General features: G+C 48.8%; 4 protein-coding genes across 4 annotated transcripts; 2 read left to right on the top strand and 2 right to left on the bottom strand.

The window, feature by feature from the left end:
• Nucleotides 1-17,038: 17,038 nt before the first annotated feature.
• Nucleotides 17,039-19,135, bottom strand: VC83_08021 (uncharacterized protein; the record flags this gene model as incomplete). The annotated part of the gene is made up of 3 exons (XM_024471584.1): nt 18,858-19,135; nt 18,676-18,809; nt 17,039-18,622 (listed from the first exon to the last, which is right to left on the bottom strand). Exons 1-3 carry the CDS (start codon nt 18,925-18,927, stop codon nt 17,039-17,041), a joined length of 1,788 nt encoding a protein of 595 aa, XP_024321244.1. The 5' UTR covers nt 18,928-19,135.
• A 417-nt stretch (nt 19,136-19,552) lies between these two features.
• VC83_08022 (uncharacterized protein) lies at nt 19,553-20,235 on the top strand (the record flags this gene model as incomplete). The annotated part of the gene is made up of 2 exons (XM_024471585.1): nt 19,553-19,922; nt 19,973-20,235. 2 exons carry the CDS (start codon nt 19,553-19,555, stop codon nt 20,233-20,235), a joined length of 633 nt encoding a protein of 210 aa, XP_024321243.1.
• Nucleotides 20,236-20,373: 138 nt separating this feature from the next.
• Nucleotides 20,374-21,042, bottom strand: VC83_08023 (uncharacterized protein; the record flags this gene model as incomplete). Its single annotated transcript, XM_024471586.1, has 1 exon — nt 20,374-21,042. One exon carries the CDS (start codon nt 21,040-21,042, stop codon nt 20,374-20,376), a length of 669 nt encoding a protein of 222 aa, XP_024321242.1.
• A 948-nt stretch (nt 21,043-21,990) lies between these two features.
• On the top strand, nt 21,991-24,638 carry VC83_08024 (uncharacterized protein). The gene is made up of 8 exons (XM_024471587.1): nt 21,991-22,475; nt 22,529-22,632; nt 22,681-22,799; nt 22,852-23,674; nt 23,721-23,907; nt 23,960-24,032; nt 24,082-24,485; nt 24,540-24,638. The coding sequence occupies exons 1-7, from the start codon at nt 22,177-22,179 to the stop codon at nt 24,358-24,360; spliced, it is 1,884 nt and encodes a 627-aa protein (XP_024321249.1). The 5' UTR covers nt 21,991-22,176; the 3' UTR covers nt 24,361-24,485; nt 24,540-24,638.
• Nucleotides 24,639-26,526: the final 1,888 nt, after the last annotated feature.

The following is a 26,526-nucleotide window of genomic DNA, read 5'->3' on the forward strand; positions in this document are numbered from 1 at the left end:
ATATGCGTGTGTATTCCTGTCTATCTATTGCTGCCTGAAATTGCGGGGAAGTGGTGCTGAGATCATGTGACATATTACAACAAAATTGGAAGTCTAGGCTTGGCGACTGCCAGTCATGTGACTTTGCTAGACCATCATGCGCGTATTTTGCAATTCTTGGATTTATACACCCCATTACGAACTTTGCACTTATACTACAATGTGTTGGTGTCTATAACCAGTATATAGGAGTTTACTATCGGTACTCCCCCTTACCCCCTCCCCCCTCTGAACATGTACAGAAGGGAGGTGTAACGCTGACTTCTAAACGATAGAAGATACAGAGGTTTCTTGCGTAAGGTTGACTTGACAGAGGAGGCACACAAAGGCTTTCCAAGTAACATGTTACAGTATTGTAAAGAATACTATATTGAGTTGAGCAGGAAGCTCCTATCTAAGGAAATACTGTCTACTTATATAGTAGCGTCATGCCTCATAGGTAATCTAGATAGTTGGCGGATAGCTAGATATTGAGGATAGTTCGTGGATAGCTCAACTATACAATATCCACTAGTTTCTGCAACTATCCATTAGCCCCATCACATGTCAGCCTACCCCGCTTGTTCCCTGTGACTCACACATCACGTTACTGTAGCCGTAACAGGAGGCTAATTCCAGAGTTATAGGATCAATACCATGCCAAAGACGACATCACACTGCCCGAGACGCACCACTAGAGGCTTAACTAGAGATGCGTCACAAGCATATAATCAGGAAGAACACAATCAAGAAGGCTCACAAATACTGGAATCCCAGATTTCAATCTCCCAATATCCATATGGTGCACGCAGCATAGTTCCTCGCAATTCAAATAGCCCAGCACTTTCTCAAGTCCGATCTTGTCCAACTTGACCAACAACAGTGCCCTACATACCGCGATCAACTCCCCTACTTCGCAGCTTAATACTCAACTAAATAATATTAGCCCAGCGCAGTCTCAAGTTGGGCAGGTCCAACAGCCTCCGTTTTATGTGATGTCTTCCCAGCTTCATACCCAGCCTGAGACGACCTTACCTTTTGACAACGGTCACTTCAATAGACCTCAACTACTTCGGAATGACTCTAGCCTCCAAGGTGCAACTGCTACAACCTCAACCCCACAACATAGTGGTCGAAGTAGTAATTCTACAAGGTCCTTGCCAGTCTACAAACCTGCTACGAAGTGTATGAGGCCCAACAACTATGGGTCTCTCGATGGTAATAGTGAGCCCTTCTGGCAGGCAGGTAACCATAGCAAAATCTTTGACAATGCAGCCTGGAAACAAATTCGGAAGAAGTTGGACCCAGAGATCCAATGACTTACCCTTCGATATGGGCGGGCTACTGACAAGGAGCTCGAAACTATAGTAAATGAGGTTACCCTATCCATTGATTTCGACGAGAATTTTGCACTATGAGACAAGGCTCTTTATAAGGCAAGAGGCAATACAAATACATGGAAGCATCGGACTATTACCTGCATGATGGTATGACTACTCAACCCTTTATGTGGTAACTTATCTGAACATGTACAGGAGTGGGTTAGCAAAACCCTTGCAAAGCCAGGTATATACGCTATGCAGAACGAACATGATCCATCTCAAATATGGGATGTGTTTGAGTCTGTTTATAGTGTAGTGGATGCAGAGAGTGTGTTCTGTTGGGCTAGCCGATACATCCTTTTCTATGAGAAAATAGAATCAAGTGAACCGCGTCCTGACAGGACAGCCTCAATTGCTCCTGGGCCATTCTGGATTAAATGTACAGTGTCTATTATATATACAAGTATACATGCTAACTAACTTAGTCTGGTTTATCTCATTGGCAGTGAAGGTAAAGCTACACCTTGACTTTGAAAGGAATCATGGTGTTCACAATGGCGTTCCTAGGCAGGTGCTCCTTAATTGGTTTGATGCCTATCCGAGGAACCAGCATAAAAACATCAAGCCTACCTGGCTAAAATTTAAGGATATGTATGGACGGCGGAGGAAAATGCCACTTATTGATGACCAGATTGCACAACAATCAATAGGCACCTTGAAGGACAGTATTGACTGGGGTTCGGCAGATGAGGAGGATGGTGGTAGCGAAGGGCAAAGGCAATATGGGGACGACGAGAATGACGAGGATGATGACCAGTACGATGACAATAATGGTACTTCTGGTAGTAGAGAGGATTTACGTAGTGTGTTTGATGAAGGAATATAATAGGACGGTATTTGTACTTGTAGTGGAATATAAATTCAATGTTTTTAATTACACTTATATTATATTTTGTATTTGAATATCACGTGTGTTGAATTATACAGTAGCCTCTCACATAGGTTTCTATTTATTAATTATATTGGTTAACGTACATGTATAGCGAAAGCGCCAAACAAGCGAAAGCGCCAAAATGATGCGGTGACCAAACCCCCCAACTAAATGTTAAATTCCTCAACAACAAAACATGCCCCATAAAAACGATGAAAGCCAATTAGTGCTAGCTATCCAGGCTATGCAAAGCGACCCAAAGTTACGCCTTCGAGTTGCTGCTAGGATCTATTCTGTGGACCACCGCAAGCTAGGTCGTCGTCTAGAAGGTGTACCTTCACGACGCGATATCCAAGCCAACTCACGGAAATTAACTAACCTAGAGGAGTCCGTCCTTGTTCAGTATATACTCGACCTAGCTGCCAAAGGGTTTCCTCCTCGGCTGTCTGTTGTTGAAGATATGGCAAGTCGACTACTTGCAACACGCGACGCGTCACGCGTTGGGTCGCGTTGGGCTTCAAACTTTGTTAAGCGGCGTGTAGAGCTCCAGACACGCTTTCAGCGCAAATACGACTACCAGAGGGCTAAGTGTGAAGATCCAGAAGTTATTAATGGCTGGTTTGAGCTTGTGCGTAACACAATTGCGAAATATGGTATCGATGAAGCAGATATCTACAACTTTGATGAGACTGGGTTTATGATGGGCGTTATCTCAACTGCTATGGTTGTAACAAGCTCAGACGGGCGGGCAAAAGTAAAGAAGGTACAGCCTGGTAATCGGGAATGGGTTACAGTAATCCAAGGCGTTAGTTCTCAAGGTTGGGCAGTACCACCATTTATCATTGTTGCAGGCAAAAACCACCTTACATCTTGGTATGAGAATAGTGGATTTTCAAGCGATTGGGTGATTTCTGTTACTGAAAATGGCTGGACTACAAACGAGAGAGGCATGGATTGGATTCAGCACTTTGAGAAGCATACAAAGGCCCGGAGTGTTGGTGGTTATCGCTTGTTAGTCCTTGATGGTCATGAGAGCCACCACTCAGATGAGTTTGAGGAGTACTGCAAGGAACACAACATTATTACGCTTTGTATGCCTGCTCACTCTTCTCATCTACTCCAGCCACTTGATGTTGGCTGTTTCGGCCCGTTAAAGCAGGCCTATGGTCGGCAAATTGAAGATATGATGCAGGCTCATATTTCTCATATTACAAAGGATGACTTCTTTCCTGCCTTCCACACTGCATTTAACACTACAATGACGGAAAGTAACATTCGAGGCGGGTTCCGAGGGGCAGGGCTTCTTCCATTTGACCCTGAGAGAGTGATATCTACACTTGATCTTAAGTTAAGGACACCAACGCCTCCAAGCTCCCGCCCAGGTACTGCTCAACCTTGGGTTTCTCAGACACCAAACAACCCAATTGAAGCTATGTCACAGTCTACATTTATTAAAACTCGGATTTCACGCCATCAAAATAGCTCTCCAACCTCAATCTATGCAGCTGTTGACCAGTTTACAAAGGGTGCATCGCAAATAATGCATCAATTAGCACTGCTAAAGGGAGAGAACCAAAACCTACGACAGGCAAATGAAGTACTAAGCAAGCGCCGGAGAGCTAGGAAAACACGACTACAGCAAGGAGGATCACTTAGTCAACAAGGGGCGCAAGAGCTACAGGATGAGAGGGATGTTGTGCAGCAGGTAGAGCAGGAAATAAGGGCAAGCCGTGGTCGGAAGCCAAGGGAAGAAACCCGTGCCCGTCGCTGTGGCAAGTGTGGTGAGACTGGGCACAATGCGCGCACGTGTCAGATTGTAATAGACACCTCTGAGGAAGAGGACTCCGAGTAGTTTCAATTGATTTCTAATGTTGTGGTAGATTTATCGCAATGTTTGTCGTGAGGGTAGATAATTTTGGCGCTTTCGCTTGTTTGGCGCTTTCGCTATACATGTACGTTATAATATTAGTAAGTTAATTATTAAAGAGGGTTAATAGCTTACCTTATAATGAGTAATAGGTTCTTGGAAATAGATAGAAGTTTCTGTTTCAAAGTCATCTTCTATAGTTTGAGAATATAATTATCTTCCTCATTCTCTTGTTGTAGTTGTAGTTGTAGTTGTAGTTGTAGTTGTTGTTGTAGTTGTTGTTGTAGTTGTTGTTGTAGTTGTAGTTGTTGTTGTAGTTGTTGTTGTAGTTGTTGTTGTAGTTGTAGTTGTAGTTGTAGTTGTTGTTGTGTTAGAGGTAATTCGTTATTAAATTCCTCTCTTAATACTCTATTAACATATTAGTATATAATTTAAAAATATAATAGAGATTGTGGTGTTCGAGCTTCGGGTTTAGCACCCGCCCTAATTGGGCAACATACATGCACGGGCCTGCTGCCGCTTTCAACTTCTATAAAACGGCCGCTCCCTCCCCCCTCGACTCTGTCCCTCTCCACCGTCGCTCCTCCCTCCCAACTTTCTCGCACCTGCTGCGCTCATCGTGCGACGCTTGGCCACTCCGCCCCCTCCCAACTGCATGGCCCCGCCCAACGGATCCCCCGGCTCGGCCTCGCCGCAGCTGAAAACCCGCAGTGGCAAATGAAACGCTTCAGCAGAGCCACAACCTCGATTTACGCCCTTTACACTGAGCTCTCCGCGATGGCAGAAAGCCCTTTGAGCATCGACGTCTTGGTCGTCGGATCAGTCAAGATGCGAGATCGAGCTGAGCTGCGTCCTGCTCGACCTGCCTCTCTTGAGCCCTTCCTCGTCGCCGCGCTCATCTGAAGCTTCTCGTGACCGTGGCATGCACAATCTGCCTCGAGTGCCTTGCGTGGCGACCTAGCCAATCGCAAAAATGCCTCGCAGTGACGTGGCCGGCCCTTGGGTAGACTGCCGCGCGGCACACTTTGCGACGCTGCGAGTTACATGCACTGAGCAGTGACGTCTGCCTCAGTATAGGCTGATCTTTGAGAGAAGGGCCGATTTATGTTTGCGAGCCTAGCTTTTTGGGGGCCTGTACTCACATCCTGGAGATCGAAGGTGGAGATCCCTCTCGAAGGCCATCGCGGCCGCGACCATCCATGCGTTGGAGGCTGCGGTTCACCTTCAATTCGAGGTGCTGATACGGGAATACTACCGGGATTGCGGATAAATGGATATGGGAGTGGACAACTATTGCAATCCTGTAGAGTCGTCTGACCTAGGCTTTCAAAGTGATCACCTTCACAGCACGCATAGTCTGGACATGATTTCTCCTTTTGGCAGCAGAGGGGCTGACCGCAGCACTACACTTTCAGCTGGAACTGAGACCCCGCTCTTCGATGCCTCCTTACCTAGATACTCGAAGAACCTGCCTCAGAGCTGTTACGGTCACTACAAGCATGAAATCTGACTTGGTGTGGTTTCGAACCAGTAGAGGAGCACATAGCAAGTTACGGCATGGGGGACGGTAATGGTGTAGGGTTCAGGGTATATGCCGACCTGTTGCGGTGGAAGGTTCAGGGCTAGGGTTGGGACAACTGAGTCGGGCCCGTTTCGGGTACTTAAGGAAACAGACTCAACGGGGTTCCCTCTTCATCTTTTTTGTATCCTTCATAGTAGACCTATAGGATAGCATCCGTTTAGCCTCCGACTCTCACTCTCATATGCTATTACTGTGAGCTGGGTGCCCTGTGTCATTACAAGACCGCTCAAATTGGAACAGCCCAATCACCAGAATGCCTCGAAATACGATGTGTCTTGCCTGTCTTTGATGCATATGTCTGGTTGGTGGAATCGGGGTCAAGCATGTGGCAGAAAGTTCATTGCCTGGCTGCAGAGCAAGGAAAAGGAGGAGGGGACACATGGAGCGTGTGTAAGGACACAGGGAATACGGCTCTCCGTAGGTGCATATGGGAGTGCGAGTCGGAGGTGATGCTGTATTCTATCCTATAGGTCTACTACGAAGGATACAAAAAAGATGAAGGGGGAACCCCGTTGAGTCTGTTTCCTTAACTCCCGAAACGGGCCCGACTCGGTTATCCCAACCCTAGCCCTGAACCTTCCACCGCAACAGGTCTACATCGGCCCTGAACCCTATACACTTACCGTCCCCCACTATAGTGTAACTCGCTATATGATCCTCTACTGGTTCGAAACCCCACCGAGTCGGATTCCATGTTTGTAGTGACCGTAACAGTTCTGAGACAGGTTCTTCGAGTATCTAGGTATGGAGGCATCCTTACACTACCCCCCGTCGTAAGAGAGTGCTTTGTCCGCAAAGCACGCCGCCCGCCTATGGTCCGGAACCCATCTGGGTAGCGTCAGTGGCTTGGGCGTTCTTTGTCGTGGGGTTTGCGTGCGTGGCCGCATTAGTGACAACCGCATTGGTCTGATGTGCCGGGAGATGGAAAAAATAATCCTGGAGCAGTACTACCGTATCAGCTCCATCTGGTATGCAATTACTTTTTGTTTTCTTTGTTCAATCTCTAGCTTAGTGGTGATGGTCCGAATGAGCACCGGGAGGTATCCGCTACAGGTACGCGTCGAAAGTTCCCCATCGCGCAAGGAGGGTAGCTGCGCTAACCCGATTCGGGTGTCATTGTTGTAAGCCAAATCTGAGTTCAGAGCTTCGCCCACTTTCTCGTTTTTTATTGCTTCACAACAACAACGCCCACAAACCGACCTCCGAGACCAGTAAGTGGCCACTCCCCGTCCGTTTCTTGATCGTCTACTAACTGATTGTATAGGATATCCACAATCTGAACGAACGAGTAGGTGATGGGAGCGCGTTGGCGCGCTGGTAATAACTTGGGCTTGGCTAACGGAATCGCAGATTCCATTCAAATCCAAAGAATCGACGATGCTGGTTCCGACCCCCTCCGGGGCCCTTACGGTTGCCTTCCATGTGCTCTGTTTGCGCTGCCTTCGGGCCAAAGCCCGTGGGATCCAGTCCCACGACTGCGTCTGGTCCTCGACCAGTTCGAAGTGTGGGTACTGCACCGCGCAGCACTCGCCTTGCGTCCCGGTAGGTTTTCTTCTGGGGTTCGGTGTTTGGTTTGGTTGGCCGTTGCTGACTTTGGTGGAAGCTGCCCTGGTTCCTCGGGGAAGAGTTTGCGGCCCTCCTGGCCGCCGAAGAGGCCACCCCCCTCATCCTCGCCGAAGTCGTCGCCGCCGCCACCGAGGCCAATCGGGTGGCCCTCCTGGCCGCCCAGAGCGTGCCCAAGTTCCGCTCTGAGGCGGAGCGTGACCTCTACGAGGAGGCACGCGCCACTCGGGCTGCCCTCGAGTTGGGGCTGGCCGTGAGTATCCCCCCTTCCCCTTGTGACTCGGTATGGTTTTGATGCTGACTCTGGGCAGCAAATTCGGTCGTCGCTGCGCCGTCTTCGGACGGAACAGGAGAGCGTTCCTGCTCTCTTGGGGGAGTTGGTGGCTGCTGTGGGCAAACTGCCCACCGCTGCCGCTCCCGCGGTTGCTCCGACTCGGGGTGATGGAAGGAGGGAGGGGGAGGATGGGGAAGTTGGGGCGGCCTATGGGGCCTAGGTGGGGGAAGACCTTGTGTCGGAGGGGACTCGGGCCTGGCCCTTCGCGTGGGGTCACTTCGACCCTTCGTCTCTCATGGTGGTAGCCGCTTGTTGCGACGCCGGTGAGACGTTTGGGAAGGGTGGCTCTTGCAAGGGTTACGGTGGTGAGTGCGCCCTGGCTCGGAGGGTATATTTAGTTTAGAGTCGCCGACAGCAATGACTCTGTTTCTTCCGCTTTGTCTTTCCCTCCGTGATCGTAGTTTTGTTCCTTTCCCGTCTCCCCTGCCGTAACAACTCCTAGTAGTTCGTGAGGTGGACCTGGTAAGTCTGGGTATTCCGTATGAAACTCTCTGAGTTTCTGGGGAGAGTTCATGAAGTTTGACGCTGGGTACCACTCCGGGTCCGGATCGTATCCGACCCAACTAACCCGGTATTGTAGTTGCTTCCGGTGGACCCTTACGCCGAGGATCTTTTCCACTTCCCATTCCTCTACGCCGTCTATCACTTCGCTGCTAGGCTCAGGCGGATCCTGACCAGGTAGGGGATTGTTTGGATCCTTCATAAGTACGTCTGGTGAGAACACATCGTGTATTTGAGAACCGCTAGGTAGTTCCAATCGAAATGCGTGCCCAATCCGTTCCACCACCGTATATGGTCCGACCCATTGTTGGCCCAGCTTGCGGCTAGGACGAGAGTTTTTCAAATTTTTGGTCGATAGGTACACTCTATCTCCTACGTCCCAGTCGATGGCCCTGCGGCGTCGATTCGCATGCTTAGACATTTCCTCTTGTGCCTTTGCCATGTTTTCCTTTGCGTGGACCCATGCGGTATGCATTCGGTCTGCCACCGCCTTGGCTTCCTCTCGGTTTAGGGTCTCCCGGGGGTTGGTGCTTTTCAGAGTGTTCCAATCCCAACTCGTACGCGGATTGGTTCCGTACTTGAGTCGGTAGGGGGTCATGCCAATGGATGCGTGGGGGAGTGTCATTTGCACGCAGTCCATTATGGGGATGAGCTCGCTCCAGTTATCCTGATAATAGGATACGAAGGGCCTCAGTCTCTGATCGATGTATCGGTTCATGATTTCCGTCTGCCCGTCGGTCTGCTTATGATAGGCCGTTGACAGCTTAACCTTAACGCCGATAATTCAACAGAACTCTTGCCAAAAGGATGATACGAATTGGGGTCCGTGGTCGCTTACAATCGACTCCGGAGTGTGTCCGAATCGGTATATCCATTCGATGAACAATTGCGCCATCTGGCGGGCAGTTATGGTCTTGTAGCAAGGTATTGTCACTGAACTCTTTCCGAGTCGGTCCATAAACACTAAGATGCTATCGTATCCATGCTTGTCCCTTGGGAACTCCTTGAAGTCCATGGTGAGGTGTTGCATAGGGTACTCGGGTACGGGTAGTGGGTGTAGAAATCCTTGTTGCTTAGTGACATTGGTGTGAGAAAGCCGGCATTTCACGCAGTTTCGTACATACCGCAAACAGTCCGCTTCCATCCCGACCCAATGATACTTTGGGGCGAGCAATTGGTAGGTTTTCCTGCCACTTGGGTGTGCTGACGACACTTGATCGTGCGCTTCCCGGATCAGTTTCGTACATAGGTCAGTGTGGCGATTCACACATAGGCGGCCTTTGTATAGGAGGAGCTGGTCGTTCATCGCGAATCCGTCCGGTAGGGGTTGTTTCGCGCGAGTCTCAGTGAACGACTTCCGATTGTCCGCACATAGCGCTTCTATTAAATTGAAGGGCACCTGGGGCTTGGCGGTGTCCATTGAATTAATGGATGCTATGTAGCTCTCGGCGAGTTCGGTGCTGATTCGGGGGTGTAGGCGGCTTGGACCTAACAATACCCTCGCCCTACTATCAAGTTTGACTTTCTGCTGCGTTACCAGGTCTTGGTCTCTTCGGCTCAGAATATCAGCCTTCTGATTATTCTTGCCTGCGGTGTACGTGATGCAGAAATTGAAGTCGGAGAGTAGCTCCATCCACCGAACCTGTTTCGCTGTGAGAATCTTGGTAGACATGAAATATTCCAACGAACGGTGATCAGTGTAGACGTCAACTCGGTGGCGTACCGAAGCCAGCTTGGGCCTCCATTTTTCAAAGGCTTTCACGATTGCGAATAGTTCCTTGTCGTGGATCTCCCAGTTGATCTCATGTCCGGATAGGACGTGACTGTAGAAGCTTACTGGGTACCATCGCTTGTCAGGGTGTTCTTGAGACAGGACACCAGCTACCACTCCATCAGAGGAGTCGGTCTCCAGCTTCGTAGGCAATTCGGGGTTGAAGTGGTGAAGTGCCTGTACCGCTAAAAGTTGTTGTCGCAATTCCTCGAACGCATCCTCACATTCGTCTGTCCACCGGAACGGCTCCGAGGGACTAGTGATGGTGGTGAGGGGCTTTGCTATTTTGCCAAAATTACGAATGAATTGTCTATAGAAGCCACAGAATCCCAGGTAGGACTTCACACCCGTAACAGTGGTCGGTCGGATCCAGTTACGAAGGGGTTCGATTTTGTCAGGATCCGCTTCGACACCGGAGGTAGTGAGAACATAACCCAAGTATTTTGTCCTGGTGACGTTGAACTCGCATTTGTTCAAATCGGCTTGGAGTCCAGCTTCGCGAAGATGCTGTAGGACCTTATGCACATGCTCTATGTGTTTCGTAGGGTCCTCTAAATAGATTAGGATGTCGTCTAAGTACGCGGTACAGAAGTCGTCTAAGTATTGCATCAGGACGTCATTCATATACCGCTGATAGGTTGCGGGACCATTCGTCAGTCCAAATGGCAGCACTTTGCACTTATAGGATCCATAGCGAGTCCGAAAGGTCGTGTACTCTTCCGAGTCGGGGTGCATCCGTATACGATGGAAGGCTTGTCTGATATCTAGCTTCGTGAAGATTTTTGCTTTCGACACTCGTCCTAGTAGTTCATCGATACGCGGGATGGGGTAGGGATCGTTCCGGGTGAGACCATTTAACTTCCGGTAATCGATGCAAAATCTTAATTTGCCATCCGCTTTCTTTACGAATAGGATAGGGGATGCAAAGGGGCTGTTGCTGTTGACGATGAATCCCTTTTCCAGGTTTTCCAGCAGGTATTGCTTGGTAGCCTTAAGCTCTTCGGTGCCCTGTCGATATAACGGGGAGAAAGCATTTGGTAAAGGGGCTTCGAGCTGTATCTTGTGGTCGTATATGCGGGGGGGGGGGATTCGATCCGATTCCAACTTCGAAAAGACATCGGTGTACCTCCGGTGCATATGCGGAAGCTTCTGCTGGATGAGGCGGAGCGTTTCTTCGTCCTCTACCAACTCCTTTTCATGAATGATCTGATCGATTTCGTAGATGCTAGTTTGAAAAAACTCGGAGTCGTTTCGCATCATCTCGTGGTGGAAAGCATTTGCACTGATTTCGCATATATGCATGGGCGTAAACCTATGTATTAGGGTTTTCTGCGGTGGGGGAGAAACCTCCTGGTTTCGTGGTGGGTTCGATGTCGTATCGGTGATCTCTTCATAGTCAGAAGTTATCACTTTCATTTCCATTGAACGTCCGCCTGCGCGGCGTCTGTCTTCGCGGTGGATTGCGAAATCCCGGCGATTCGCATCCGACTGGTATGCAGGATGTTTAATGGACGTTTCGCGTGAGTGGTAGGGCAAGGTGATCTCCTTGCTCCAGCTAGGAGTCGGCGGGTACTCCTTTGGCCATACTAACCGGCTCTTTGCAGAGTCGAGTAGTATTCGGAAGCGGCTGAAAAGCTTCTTCCCAATTATCACATCTTGTTCTCCGAGGTCCAGGAGTACAAAGGGGCAGTTATATATTCGGCGTCCTTCGACTGTTAAGTGTAACCGAATATACTCCGATACGTGGCCTTGGATTTTGCGCTGAAATCCACGTATGGGTACAGAGTAGGGTAGTTTCCGTATAGGGCTCTGAAGCGCTTTCGACAGTCGTATTGCGAAAGGCTTGTTAATGACGAGGTAGCCATTTGCTCCTGTGTCTGCTAGGGACTTTGTTTGCACACCGAGTCCATTCATACTCAGGGTCGTGTCGACTAAGAACTGGGTGCCTCCCAGGAGTTCTCGTAAGTCTAGTCCTCGCAGGTCACATTTGCGTAGACCTAGGAAGGAGCCTTCTCCTAGGCCTCATCGTTTTCCTCGAGGGATGCATCCGATTGAAGTTCCACGGCTTCTTCCCATTGTTCTGCTGCCTCGGGGTCGTTACGGTCCATTTCCTTGATAGTAGCATTAAGGGGGCATTTGTCCTGGAAATGGCCGGGCTTGCCACACTTGAAACAGTTTCCTGAGGGCGCAGGGACTGCGGTTCTCGGACGTTCCGGTATGGCTGGCTTGGGGAGGAACGCGGTTCGGGTGAACAGAGTGGATGTGGCTCGAGTCGGCTTCGACGCTGATGACGTCTTTGCCGTATCCGTGGTACGTGTGGACGTCCTTGCGAGAGCGGGTAGCGGATTCAATTCGTTGTTCCGGCACCGTTCCTGGTCGAAGGCGGTAAGTTCTCGTACCATGGTCTGGTATTCTCCCTTCCATTGGTTTTTGATGATCGCAACGCGGCTGCGGAATTGAGGAGTCAACTTGTTCCACATGTACCGAAACCATTCCGACTCGGAGACTTGTCCTGTGATAGCTGCACTTTGGAAACGAGCCTTGAACTCTGGGAAGGTTTCGCTAGCATGCCCTTTCTCTCCCATTTGCAGGTCGTCGAAGAGGTTCCTGGCCTGTTCCGTCTCGTTGCCTGTGAGGTAGTATGAACCTAGTAGATCCATCATCTCCTCAGCACTGCGGAACCCATGCGTAGCGGACAGGTATGGTAGGTCTTCGCCAGGCCGGTCATAGTTCCCCATATCAACGCTCTTCTCGAGACGTCGGTAAGATAGTGATCCTCATTAACTACGAGTCGGTCCCGAATCGAAGCGCTCCATTGTAAGAAGGTATGTTCTACCCCATCGCTGAGAGGAAGGATTTTCTCAGAGATGGTTGATTTCTTATAGCGATTCGGAGGGTCCTCGGTGTGCATTCGTGATGACCCTGGAGTCGAGGGAGAATGAGTGTTCCGAAGAGGCGGCAATTGAACCGTCTCGGGTGTGTTTCGTGTACGAGGCGTTCGTTGCTCCGTAACTTCGACTGTGGGTATGGGGGCGTCCACCGGCGGTGTGGACGGGATTCTGGTCTGGGATGCCGACAGGATAACTAGTAGATCCTTGACCTCCTGTATCTGTGCTTCGAGGTGGGCCATTCGACTCGGGATGTCTTCGGATGGCACAGACGTCGTAGCTGCAGCGGTGGTTTGTCTGGTAGTCATTCTGGGCAGTTGACCGTCGTTGTCTTGGGGTATGTTTGATGTCGGCTTTTTCGACATATTGCCTCGGGTGTGTATCAGTACCGATACGAAAGAGCTTGACTTCCGGTAGCTCGTAGCTATCAACGCTCTTGTCCACAATTTCCTCTGTGCTATGAGGGGGTTCTTAAGGATCTCGTATCCTATTTGGCGCCAACGCGTCGGCGACTTTACCAGCTTGTTCTGAAGAATCAAACCCTGATCCACTGGCTGTCCGTGAGATCTCTGGAATCACGGCTATTTGAAGTCGTCAGGTCTCTACTCCGAAACATCACCGAGTCGCAGTCGATGGTGCAACGGTAGTTCTCCTGAGTCGTTCCGTTGTGGGATATTATTTAAGTACGGCCGTCCCCGGCAGGCGTGATCTTTTTTGTATAATGTAAGGACACAGGGAATACGGCTCTCCGTAGGTGCATATGGGAGTGCGAGTCGGAGGTGATGCTGTATTCTATCCTATAGGTCTACTACGAAGGATACAAAAAAGATGAAGGGGGAACCCCGTTGAGTCTGTTTCCTTAACTCCCGAAACGGGCCCGACTCGGTTATCCCAACCCTAGCCCTGAACCTTCCACCGCAACAGGTCTACATCGGCCCTGAACCCTATACACTTACCATCCCCCACTATAGTGTAACTCGCTATATGATCCTCTACTGGTTCGAAACCCCACCGAGTCGGATTCCATGTTTGTAGTGACCGTAACAGTTCTGAGACAGGTTCTTCGAGTATCTAGGTACGGAGGCATCCTTACAGCGTGAAGACCAGGTTGGAGTGAAGGCTGCATTTTTAGCAGGGAAGCAAGGGGGCTAGCGAGTCAACAGTGGAGCGACCGCCCGAATCTATATAATTCCTTCATTCCGCTTGAGAGTCGTTTTAAAATCCATTCTGTAATGGTGAGTGCACCAGATGTGAGAATCTAGCCACCCAAGGAAGGGATGATTTTACCAAGACAACACACTGTCTTAGAAAAAGAGCCAAAGGGTCGTAGCTTAGACTATTCCACAATGCAGCAATCAAGTGTATGATGTAGTGGAGTGGTTTAGACAAGTTGTACAGATGTTGAGTCTGAGAACTGAGGGATAAGTCAGAGGTCAACACCTCACTGACTTTTCAGAAACAAGGAGTAACAAGATTAATGCTTGGAAGCTTGGAAAAGACGTGGAAGTATGTGATAGTCGATTTACTGTATTGTCTGCTTGCCCTTTAAGGAAAGGGCAATCCTATTTATGCTAAAGGAGTGTAGTTCTCTCATTTTCCAAGACTTTCCATGACTAACCAGGCTTGGTAACTGTAGTCGACGTAAGAGAATCCCATAGAACCATCTCCTAGGTTCCTAGCCTATAGGAAGTGAAAGGAGGTCCAAGGTCAGAGTAGCCCTATAGACAAATTATGTCATAACTTAACCAATCTTGTGGGTAACTAAGGAGCGATGACGTGTAATGAATCATAGAGGGCTGTAGAAGCTTTTGGAGCTATCGTTCATGTTCCTAGGCCTCTAGTTGATAGAGATATGTCATGTGTAGTATTAGCCCAGTAACTAAGGAGTGATGTCATGTAATGAATCATAGAGGGTTGTAGAGATATGCTATGTGGTCATCTCGGCCCAGTAACTAAGGAGCAATGACGTGTAATGAATCATAGAGGGTTGTAGCAATCATTGAGTAGTATTGCTCTTGTTGTTGGTGTGACAAGCCAAAATATGTATAGTGACTTGTAGGTTTGAGGAGGAGATTTCTAAGTTTGCTCTTGAGTTTGATAGCAAGCTGAGTGCAACGAATGTCAGTATGACACATTCTCCCACTCATGTCCTACTCTGTGTCAGCATGGCTACTGTGAACATGAACTGCGTTGAATTCTATAACCCCAACCTCAAACCCGCCTTAAAGGCCTCACACTCTCAGCTGACGAAGTCGGGGTTGAACAAGCACCGACTGCCTCTACAACCCAGCAGATCGCCACCTGCAATGTCAGTGGGGGATGTTAAAGATAACGACTCTTTAGATGACTCTCTTCTATCACTTGAAGAGCTGCTCCGCCCTCCTCAAAACAAAGACATCGCTCAGGTGCCACATCAAAACCACCAGTCCCTCCATATCTCGAAGCGCCAACTGATTGACGAGAGCCGTCTGCTTACTGATGCTACAATCTCGAACTCGGTCTATTTGCCAGGCAATAATCAAAGTAGGTTTCTGAGCTCGCTTTTGTATGCCCGTACACCTTATTAATTCCACGCAGAAGAGCCCTTAATTATCGAAGATGAAAGCGACGACGAAGCTGAGGCTGGAGTTGCCTCGAGCGATCTCCTTGCCAGCATTGAGGACCAAGACGCGAGCGAGTGTGGCCTGGCCACTCAAGATACTGCCTCGACCCCAAGCAGCCTATTTGGCCTGTCCACTCCTCGAGACTCGGATTGCCTCAGTGCCGATTGTTTCTCCAAGGATGGACAGCAACGCCGGTTTTTTGCAGAGCCGGACTCGACATTTTCTGTTCACATTCAATGAGCTTCTCCAAGTTGCTCTGAGCTAGCTGAGCCAACGGATTTTGATCAAATTCACCAGGGTGTTGAGAAGGCCATAGTCGACGAAATGAGGCCTTCTCTACTACGCGAGAGGGCTGGTGGATCGTGCGACCGTGGCAGCGTCTGTGATATCGAGAATGAACCACAACAAACTTCAAAAGAACCAGAAGGATCGCCGCCTTCGAGCGCAGCCCACTCCCAATGCAATCTGCTGAACCAGGAAACTCAAGATAATACAGAAATTCGAGGTATTTCGACTGAAGAACTATTGTGGAGAAAGATGATAGAACAGCAGCAGTGCCAACAAAACGAGAAAGAAGACGAACAGGAGGACGACATAGAGGTGACCAGCAGCGACGATAAGGGCCTGATTAGCTACTGCCAGCAAATGAAGGAGAGCCCTCAGCACCACCGGGTGAGAGACGAGACCATAGTTGAGGCCCCTCCCTCACAAGTCTGCCAACACAGCGCCAAATCATATTATAAAGAACATGAGGATAATGAGGATTATGAAGATGGGGAGGACGAGGATGAGGACGTGCGGCCTCCGAGACGACGAAAGCGGTGCCGCATAGATTCTGATACGACTGAAATTGCCACCCGCAAGAAGGTCCACAGGCGCTCGTCCACTATAGCCCAAGCCCAGACCTGCACTACTCGAGGCTCTTCAGTTTCTCGAAGTTCACCAGACGATACGGAGTCAAACGATACGGAGTCAAACGATACGGAGTCAATAGGTGCGGACTACCAAGAATACCCTTTGCAGGGCTTCCTCAAGTGCGTGAGGATCGGACGAGAGACGACTTACAACCTCGAGTTCAGGCTGTTAGACCTTCCAGATTCGCTCAGACCATCGATCGGTCTCCACATATCAAATCCCACGTCTAGCAAGGAATCAGTTGTTGGATCAGCTCATTCACGGGTTTGCGCATCTCATGCAAAGAGGTCACGGCCAGGTCTGCAAAAGCAGAGAAAGCGTGGACGTCTCCAATATACAGCGGAAGAAGATAATTTGCTAATGCGACCCAAGAAGAAGGGCTTGTCGTGGAAAGAGATACATCGGGCTTTCATCCGTGCTTTTTCAGACAGGAGCATCGGATCGCTTCAAGTACGCTATTGCAATGAGTTGAAGGACAGAGACTCTGAATCAACGCTCTTGAGGAATTCTCCCGGAAGTGAGTATGGAAGCACATCAGGTACAAATTGGTTTTAGGTTAAAACTGGACGTCATTCAGAAACAATTGCTATAATTATACATCAAATCGATCCCGGTATCATTGTGTCGCATAACTTCCCCCATACCCTGTCCCTAGGAAACTTCTTGAACGCCTTGGGGCATGTGATAAAAGACGTTGAATCAGCCCAATAATGCATCTTCATGTCCTCAATGGGATAGCGGCATTATTGGTGTAACTCTACTGCACGACCTCTTTTCTTAGGCTTTTTGAAGGCTTTATCGATCCCTTGAGACAGGGAAGTGTCTGGAGTGATATCTCGTGATGGAGTACGGCTTGGCTGGCTTTCAGCTTCCTCTTGTAGAGATACAGCACCATAACTTGATTTGCGAGAGAGATGGTGGCTTTGCAACCCCTGTGAAAGTCCAGATCCCCCTAGGTCGGATTGCTGCGACACCTCAAAATCTAAATCGGGCGGTAACTCATCAATAACCGAGCAGATTCTTTTGAGGTGAGTCGGCATCCATATATCGTAGACATTTTTAGTGAACCTGTATGCAGTCCATTTCTCTTTGCCATCCAGCGATGTAAAGTCGAACGTATGGATTGGGTGACGGTAGAATGTTGTCTTGTCTCCGCTTATTATAGGATAGTGGCCGTAGATTCTCACCGTGCGATGGTCATGGGAGAGTGAGAAGGCGAGAATTTCCCGGTGGAGCTCCTTTTCGCGCTTCACTAATCTAAAGAGTTCAACTATACCCCTCACTGCCATCGTCATGCTATGAGCATTCTGTCGATCTGCAACGTCGAGAGCGGCAGCACCGCATTTGACCTCGCATGTCAGGAACGGGAAGTACATGTAGTATGTGGCCATGAAGTAAGAGGTATCTGTAAGCTCGCCAACGAAAGGTTCCAGTCGTTTGAGTTGATCTTCTGTGAATGCCTCTCGCCCAAATCCAACAGCATAGTCGGGTTGCGGACGAATCTGGGTGATAGGTATGGAGTTATTCCAGCCTTCGTTGACACTTTCGACTAAACTCTCGAGGTGTTTCGATCCGAGTGTTGCAAGAGTTTCCGCAGAAGGGACGATTAGTCGAGCAATATCCTGAACGACTCTAGCCTCGTTTCTATTTTGTATTTTTTCGCAGGCTTTTTCAAATAGGTCATCACGAAACAATGACTCTTGAGGCACCGTCTGCTCATTCTCAAGTAGGGTTTGACAGAGGCTTTTGCTGGCATCTGTGCTGCCCAGTTCTGATTTGCTCATGAAGCTGCCTTGACTGGCAAGAATAGTTTGATAACGCCCATCTTGATAAGGAGCGCTTTTGACTTCTCGGGGCTTTTGATCGCTAGGCGTAGCAGAGCTGGCCGTGACAGAGCCGGCATTTAATTGCTTCCTGCGAAGAGAGGATGATGATTTCTTCCTGGCAAGTAGATGGTTCATCTCTGGCACCCAATACTTCTCGTACCAGCTGTCTTTCTCGAGATCTTCCCTTGCCTGATCGTCTTGTTGAAAAAGTTCCTTTGGCCACCGTTGTTTTCTCGTCCAGAATTCAATGGGGTTGATCTCCTTCACCTCAACTCCGGTCGGCGTACTCCCGATAGATGTATCCTCAATAGCAAGTTGTCGGGGTGACGTTCGCGTTCGCTTTGGGGACTGCTTGATGGATTTATCCCCGATAACCGAGCTTGTAACAGATGTTCGCGGTCGCTTTCGAGCAGAATTGGATAGTGCGCCACTAAGTGGGCTTTCGGATTCTTGCGGTCGTCTTCGTTTTCGATTCTCAGCTTTTAGAGGTTCCAAGGAGTTCTGTGGGGACCTTGAGTTAGCTGTGCAGGTGTCGTAGGAGACGAGGGACATACCTCTTTCACTCTTGGAAATAGAGCTCCATGCGTATTTGTGTCCCCAGGTATGGTTCGTTCCTGGCGGCGTTCTGGATTTTTTAGGCGCGCACTCTTGCGATGTGGTCGTTTCTCGATACCTTGAGGTCTCTTTCCTGTCAATGATCAGTTGGAGTACGTTATAACAACGAAAGATGACTTGCCATGGTCTTTTGGCGCCGATGATTTCCGCCCAACCTTTTGGACGTTTGGCTTTGCTTCACGAGGGGCCATATCGACTGGAAATGTGAAGTTATATTACAGCGGGGTTTAAACGGCCGAAGATGGGCAAAAGAGTCAGAGGTGCAGGGTAGGAGGCGACGGGTGAAGGTGGAGGGGTTGAAATCGACGGGAACTAATCGTGGGCGCTATGCTGAATACGAATTAGTTGAGAAGCTGAGGTTGTCTGCCTGTTGAGCAAAAGCCCGATAGCCAACCATTCTGCAAGTTCGAGTATTTCTGGGACTTTCGTAGAACTGTCGCAGGGACGACTGGCAGGTTTCAGGCGTGACAGCACGGGTTAAGATGACAGGAGGCACCTGACAGACCTATCTGCGCTCCACCCTCAGCCTTAGCGCCGTTCCTCAACAAACTGACTGGAGCCTGATTTGCCGCCAGTCTCCACGCACGATCACGTGACTACTTCGCCTGAATAATCGACATCGCTCGGAAAGTTATTTAGGCGCCATGCCAAATAGTGATTGGTTGGAAACAATGCTTCGAAGTTTCAGCCTTGATACTACACCAAGTTTGTGACGCAACATCTCCAGTGGTTAGGGTTTAACACAAAACCGAATCTTTTAGCCTTTCTCAGAAATGCAGTACCAAGCTATCGGACGTATGTCTTAGCGATACTGATATGTTGGTTCGTCAGTGTGAATTTCCTGCAATGAGGCGAGATCCCTTACAAATGACCATGTTCCCTAATGCGAATCCAAATCCCGACGAAGAAGAAGAGGAAATAAGGTGGACAGTCGAGGGCTTGCAAGAAAGCTTAGAGAACGATTCATGCTGTTTTCGGAAAGTGACCGTTGGCTCTGATTGCTATGCTGGCTTTGCTGTGTGGACTCTGGAGTCGAGCAGTGGAAAAACAAGGCGCAAGGCAAACTCGAACGAGAGGCGTGAGTCCTGGAATCCTGCTTCACTAGATGTGAGAGCTTGGAATCAAGTCTCTAAGCGTCTGAGAGAAGAGCGCCAAAAGGTGCTGGATGGCAAACAAAACATATGGAGTAAGTCTGCTACTATTCCTGTTCTGAAGTGAACTAAGTCCCTGTGTTAGGATTGAATACGATATCGGTGGCACCAGAGTATCAAAGGCAGGGCGTTGGGTCTATGCTGCTGCAGTGGGGCTGCGATAAGGCAGACTCTTGTGGCTGGAATTCCTTTGTTATGGCATCTCCTGATGGAGTTCGACTCTGCAGCAGATTCTGTTTTGAAGTTATGGGGCAGGTACAGACAGAGCATGGTACCTTCACAAGTATGTTTCGGGAATCGAAACCGTATGTGGGACAAGAAAAGAAAGCTGGGTTTGTTGATATTTAAATTTAAATATCAAACTGGTTTAAATCCTTCAAGAGCAGTAGTGACTGTAAATAGTAGGTTCTTGAAAACAGGTACACAACAATCCAATCCAATAACCGTCACTAAAATATCAGGTTCGTAAAGTCCATCCTGCCTCTATCATCCGCAAGAATGGTTCTTCTGGTGCTCAGAACCTCCTTGTGGAAAGCACTGTTCTCTGCAGTGGCATCTATCGTCTTCATCTTGGTTGAAGACCCAGAACGCATCGATCAGGCCCGAAAGTGATCCTCGTGGTATCATGACATTCGCGGTTCCTTGTGTGATCTCAACCGAAAGCTGGGTGTCGTGCTTATCGAAGTATCGGACCCCGAAGACACCATGCAATCCTAAGTCCTGAATAGTACGAAAAGCCTCCATCAGGAACTCGCTGTTGAGCTGAGGCTCCGTCAGGGAGAAAGAAAACTCGAATGGAGCTAGTTTCCCGTCAAGCAGTCTGATCGACCGGGGAGCAATGACCCCATCAAATTTCAGCACGGCGGTGTTCTTGTTTTCGTCCCCCAAATCCCATGGAAGAGAGACGGGCCCGTGTTCAACGAGACGTTGACCATTGGGAATTTGAAAGTGATTGTCGAGAAGACATACGCCGTAGTGGTCCTGCACTTCGTGGTCCAGGAACAATTGCCGAATTGGACCTTGGAGTTTGGCCATGACATCTTCAGTCATCAAACTATGAGCTTTTCCGAGAGATGGAAGAGTGTTGTATGCCGCTGGGTCGTAGACTGTGTCCAGCTGGAAGGGATGAGATGAGAAGGCCGAGACAGTAGCCATGATCGCTGGCGATATTGACAAGGGGGGTTTGTTGATATGTTAGAGAGGGCCGAGGGAAAGAGCTGTAACGGTCGAGGAACTCCGTACTTATAGAGAAAAAAACTACTGCCTTGGTGGAAAGAAAGCTCTTGCGTGGTACATATCATCATGTTTCCCTGCTGCTGATTTAAGATGTTATGTAGCATGCGGTTGGTCGGGAGGAGCGGCGCTCGTTCGAGGCCAGCCTTATTGAAGGGCCATTTCTGGGCCATGGCGGTATTTGAGCAGGAGTCCGTAACCGTCCAACAGTCACAGGAGGCATGCTACGTGCATGGCAGTTAAGGAAATTCCTTGCTTCTGCTAGTGGCCTTGGGTGGGTTCACTGCAATGCAACTGAATAGGATGAAGTGAGTCAGCCAGCGCCAAATTCTGCGCGTGAACTGTTGGTCGCCTTATTCCCTTTAAGCAGCAACCAAGCAGCAATAACAGAAACAGGCTAGGCTCATGTGCCCATAATCTGAAAATGACGGGTGATGGTGTAGGAAGAACGGTTGGATGCTACACTTTTCACAAGGGAGACCACTCATCAGGTGGAGCCAGAGCTAGGGAGCGATTAAAGCTATGAATATCCTAGTGAGAATCACATCTATTGAAAATCGAAAGGACCACACGGAGACATTCCACTCTTGCACAATCATATGACATAAACCCTGCCTTCCAACAGTATAAACGCTATCCATCTCACGTTAATGGTCTGCATCCCCCACACTGTTGCATTGTGAATTGGTCTAGCTAGGATTTCCCCCAAAACTGTCTTGTAGATATGTGCTTCTCCCCGTGTTGTTTGCATGATGCACCAACAAACCCTTGATCACTCAGCCCATGCGTAATGCTGCATGGCGATGGGCTGCTGGTAATCCTGAACGAAGGAGAATCGGCTTTCCTCAACTCCCCGGCCGTTGTTGGTTTCAGGGGGGTTGGTCTTCCATTGACATGATGGGCAAAGAATTGAGGAATATATAAGGGCGTGCGATTCCCCAGAAGTTCAATCACAACCTCTCCAGTCTTCAAATCATCACTCATCCTCAAGCTTCTTACTTTTGTCCATATTTCCCATCTCTCATATCAAGCACCTACCAACACTCTACGTTGATCATGGCTCCAACAGAGATGATTCAAGTCGGCCTTCCACTGCACAGTCCACGGCCAGCCTCCCCACCCAAGACCCCGACGATGAGCGACGAGGATGCTAGTGAGATTTTCACAGCTATGAAGATGCATCCCACGTCTCCAAACCCTCACTATTATCGGTCTGAATTGCTGCCTTTCGCCCAACAGTTCTTAGACGTTCTCAAGTCTCTCAATTCCACGCAGAGCGCCCCTGCAGCCCTTGCTGCCGCAGACGAAGTTAAAGCCGAAGACCCTCCAGAGACATACAAGACAGTCAATGAAGTGTAAGTCTTCCTGTCGCTGAGGCCTTCCCCTGGCTCACAAGATACTGGTGCAGTTGGGATGAAAAGGCGTGCAAGTATGTCATCGAGGAACAACACCAACCGGAAGAAAAAGTTGATGGACTGGATCGATACGTTTTGATAGAGCGCAGGCGTATTAGTTGGTATGTCCTCCCCACAAATAGTACCTGCTAACGGAAGTTTCCAGTCAAGAAAACCGAAATACCAGTGGTCTATATTGACATCAAGTCGAAATTGCTCCGAGATACCTTGAGAGTTATACTTGCACAAGCTCCTGAGATTAGTCTCAACGAGAAAAGCCTCTCCGTAAGCATGCCCTATCCAACAATCACGATCGACTTTCTCACTTCTTCAAAAGGTCGAGCGAAATATCCTCTTCCACTATCTCCCAGATCTCGAGGCGTCCCGCAAATGGAATCGCGTTGATCCCCAGGACAGCATCATCCGGGAGCACATTGCCCTCCTTATCAATCATATTAATTTATCCTACAAGGATACGAAAGTACGGCTTGTTTCATTGTTGAAAACCGGAGAGATAACTTACGACCTACTACCGTTTCTTTTCAAGCCAAACGAATTTGTGTATACCACTTGCCGCGGGACGAAAAGCCCACGATGCATCAGATTCGAATCTGGCGAAGCGAAAGTAACCGCAGATGGAGTTGAATATTTCCACATCAAAGGAAAGTATTTGGAATTTGACGGGAAGATGCTTGGGAAAGTTCCAATCGAAACTGCAATTCTCGGGTTCCGCGGATTGAGAAATATCAACTCTCTCGAGGCATTTCCTCTCCAATATCACGAAACAGAGAAGAGCATCAGAGAAACACTTGTCAAATGCGGTCGCAAGTTCTGCTTCTCTTTAATCGGGACCCAACATCGGCAATATAGAGGCAGGGCCTTTCAGATGAAGAAAAAGAAACCCGTTGAGATATTTATCAACAGTAGAATTATGGTTGATGCCGCATCATTTCAGGAGATCAATCCCAACTACACCAGACCAAGCATCTTCAAGAGCTCTGACAGTATTGATTTGTGGCTAATATTAGATGCGGCTTCTAGCAACCAGATCGATGAATCGGCTATGAAGAGCAGTATGGACCTTGATGCGCTGACCGATGAAGATTTTCTAATCTGTAGCCCGACTGTGCTGGGCTTCAGTCTGAATGACAAATTATGGTGTAAGACATGTGCTCTGCTGTTGCGACATTGCTGATCACGTACTAGTGGAATTTGCGGTTGCAGACATTTCGAAAATTTCCTGGAATGAGTCACTCTTCAATCAAGTGGCTATACCGTCTAGGTCAAAGAAGCTCATTGAAGCTCTGACCACGTTCCAGTCTGGTGGACAAGCTAAATATACGTTTGATGATTTTGTGGAGGGAAAAGGCCGTGGCTTGATTATGCTACTCTAGTATGTTCACGGTAGTAACGATCGACGTGTATAAGTCTAACATCTTTGATAGTGGTCCACCAGGTGTAGGAAAGACAATGACAGCAGAAGGGCTGTCGGAACACCTCAAGAGGCCTCTGTACACAGTAAGCACTTCCATATCAATCTGGCAAAGGCTTGTACTGACTTAGTGAGGTCTCTGCCGGAAACTTAAGCAAGGATGCGAAACATCTCGAGGTGCAATTGTGTGAGATGTTTGAAGTTGCAGAAAACTGGAAAGCTTTACTTCTCCTCAATGAAGCTGACGACTTTCTGTGCAAGCGCTCATATGACTCTAATCACAACTCTCTTGTCTCGGTCTTTTTACGGAAGCTCGAGTATTATAAGGGCATTATGTTACTTACCATGAACCAGGTCAGAGACTTTGATGAAGCAGTGCAGAGCAGCACATTGGTGTTAAGGACAGCCCCTTAGGCGTTGATACGAGAAAAGCGATCTGGAGGACCTTTCTCGAGAGGGCAAAAACAGAGAACGGGAATGCAGCGTATAGTGACAAGCAGTTGAACATCCTGGCCAAGCACAGTCTCAATGGTAGACAGGCAAGTGTTCCAGGTACCCTCGAATAGAGTTATTTTGCTGATACTGTCGCACAGATTAAGAACGCAGTGCGTTCAGCACATGCCATAGCAAGCAGCGATGGTACACACCTATGCTATTCTCATTTAGAGAACGTCCTCGAGGTTGGAAAGGAGTTTGAAAATGATTTCAGAGGATCAGGAGAGATGGCAAACATGCTCTCCTACGCCTGATCTGTCAATTAGTCGAACGAGGCTGCATGGCTTATCCTAAAGCAGCTGAATTTTATTTGTACTCCGTACGCTGCTCATCCATGACTTGATTCCCGAGTCAATGTCGGCGACCAGTTGGTTCCAGCATTGAAATTTTGTCATGATAAACCCACAGACGTGGATGATTGCAGCAGCTCACACTCCGCCGCCATCGGGATGCTACTATAGCGAAGTCGCTCACACTCCGCCGCCATCGGGATGCTACTATAGCGAAGTCGCTCCGTCTTCCTCGCGCGGATATCACGTACTCCGTTGCGCAGTGGATTCGTGAATGCGCGGCCCCTCCATTAATGAGGTGCCGCGCATCCACGATCCATATACACAGCGTACACTACGGCGCCAAAAGCAGAATAGAAGAAGCTAGTGGCCCCGAACAAGCATGAATTCATCAGCAAGTCTATGGTCTTTCGGGCGCACAGGTGTCAAGAGCTCCCGTTTCTATATCCCACATATTTAAAGTTGATGTAGTAGTCCACAGTGCGCCCGTCAGTACTACGTATATTGGTGGATCCGTGGATCGCGGCCCGTCAATTTAGTGAGGGGCCGCAAGTCTTGATCAGCACTCACGGCCCCAGAGTGGATCCGTGGATGATCGATACTATTGGGAGGGATGGATTCATTCTGAACCAACTTCCGTAATTACCATCATCCTCAAGGATGGAGTCGATTGCAAGGATAAGTCAGTGGCTACCTGGTGTGGGTTCATTGAGACCGTCGGGTGAGACCATCGGGTGGTGCCCCTCAAGCGTGGGATGTCAGAATTACCGTTTCTAGAGAGATAAGATCTCTGACATTTTTGCATAGTCGTAGCTTGCCATGAAATGCCAGTGACAGTCTACGACTATCCATTTCTAGTTGTAACTCTCAAAATTACAAGGGACATCACACCTCTCTGTGCCTAATAGACTCTATCGCAACATGAGCAACGTACGAAAACGCCAAAGCCAGAATGCATCTAGAAGGAGAAGCACTTTGACCAACAAGGCCTATGAGTACGCGGAATTATACGGCGCAGATGTTGCCTTGGTCATCTATCAGAAAGGGCGCTATTATACTTACGTATCTCCTGGCAACCCATGTTTTCCACCATCCAAGAAAGAAATTGTAGGCTCTCTTCTGACTTCGATGACATTTTACTAATTGGTGGCAAGATGAATTCTTTTCCAATCCCTATAAATATGTTGCCACATGACGCCGACACGAAATGCCAATGGAAACGCAATCCAGAAGATCCAGAGCAAGTGGGGAGTAGAGAGTAGGGGTGCGCAGATACGAATGTTGCCACGGCGTTAAGAAGACGGGATGAGGCCCTCACCCCCATGACGTTGCTATGGTTGGCTCTAGATAGTGCAGAGATTGTACAAGCGACTTCATTTCATATCTGGTGTCGTTCATAAGTCAGGCTCTGAGTCCTCGCCTGAATCAGGACAGGACATCTCATTAAATTTTAAGACTGCTGTCTTGCATTTTTCGAAACCTGCCTATTTAAATGTGAAGAAGAGACTGCCAACCAGTGTTGCCCGAGTAGTACTCGCCGTGAGTAGTACTCGCCGAGTACCCGAGTACTACTGTACTCGGGTGATATTTTTGAGTACTCGGTGAGTCCCCGAGTACTACTCCGAGTACTCCGAGTACTGCCAAGCCCTTGGCAAAGAGGGGTAATATAGATCGTAGAATAGAATAGATAATTGAAGCTTTCTTCCACTTGAGCGTTCTGTATTGCTTCCTACAATGAGTGACTCTTCGCTATCGCCGGTGCCGGCTGAGTATCAGTCTGATGCTTTAGAGCTGC

This window comes from Pseudogymnoascus destructans, assembly GCF_001641265.1.
Source record: "Pseudogymnoascus destructans isolate 20631-21 unplaced genomic scaffold scaffold_21, whole genome shotgun sequence".
Classification (NCBI taxonomy): domain Eukaryota; kingdom Fungi; phylum Ascomycota; class Leotiomycetes; order Thelebolales; family Thelebolaceae; genus Pseudogymnoascus; species Pseudogymnoascus destructans.

Excerpts from the sequence above, each read along its gene's own strand:
- VC83_08024 (XM_024471587.1), top strand. The coding sequence starts at position 22,177 with ATGGCTCCAACAGAGATGATTCAAGTCGGCCTTCCACTGCACAGTCCA. Across the intron at positions 22,476-22,528 it reads TACAAGACAGTCAATGAAGT|TTGGGATGAAAAGGCGTGCA; the intron begins GTAAGTCTTCCT and ends ATACTGGTGCAG. Across the intron at positions 23,675-23,720 it reads TCTGAATGACAAATTATGGT|TGGAATTTGCGGTTGCAGAC; the intron begins GTAAGACATGTG and ends ATCACGTACTAG.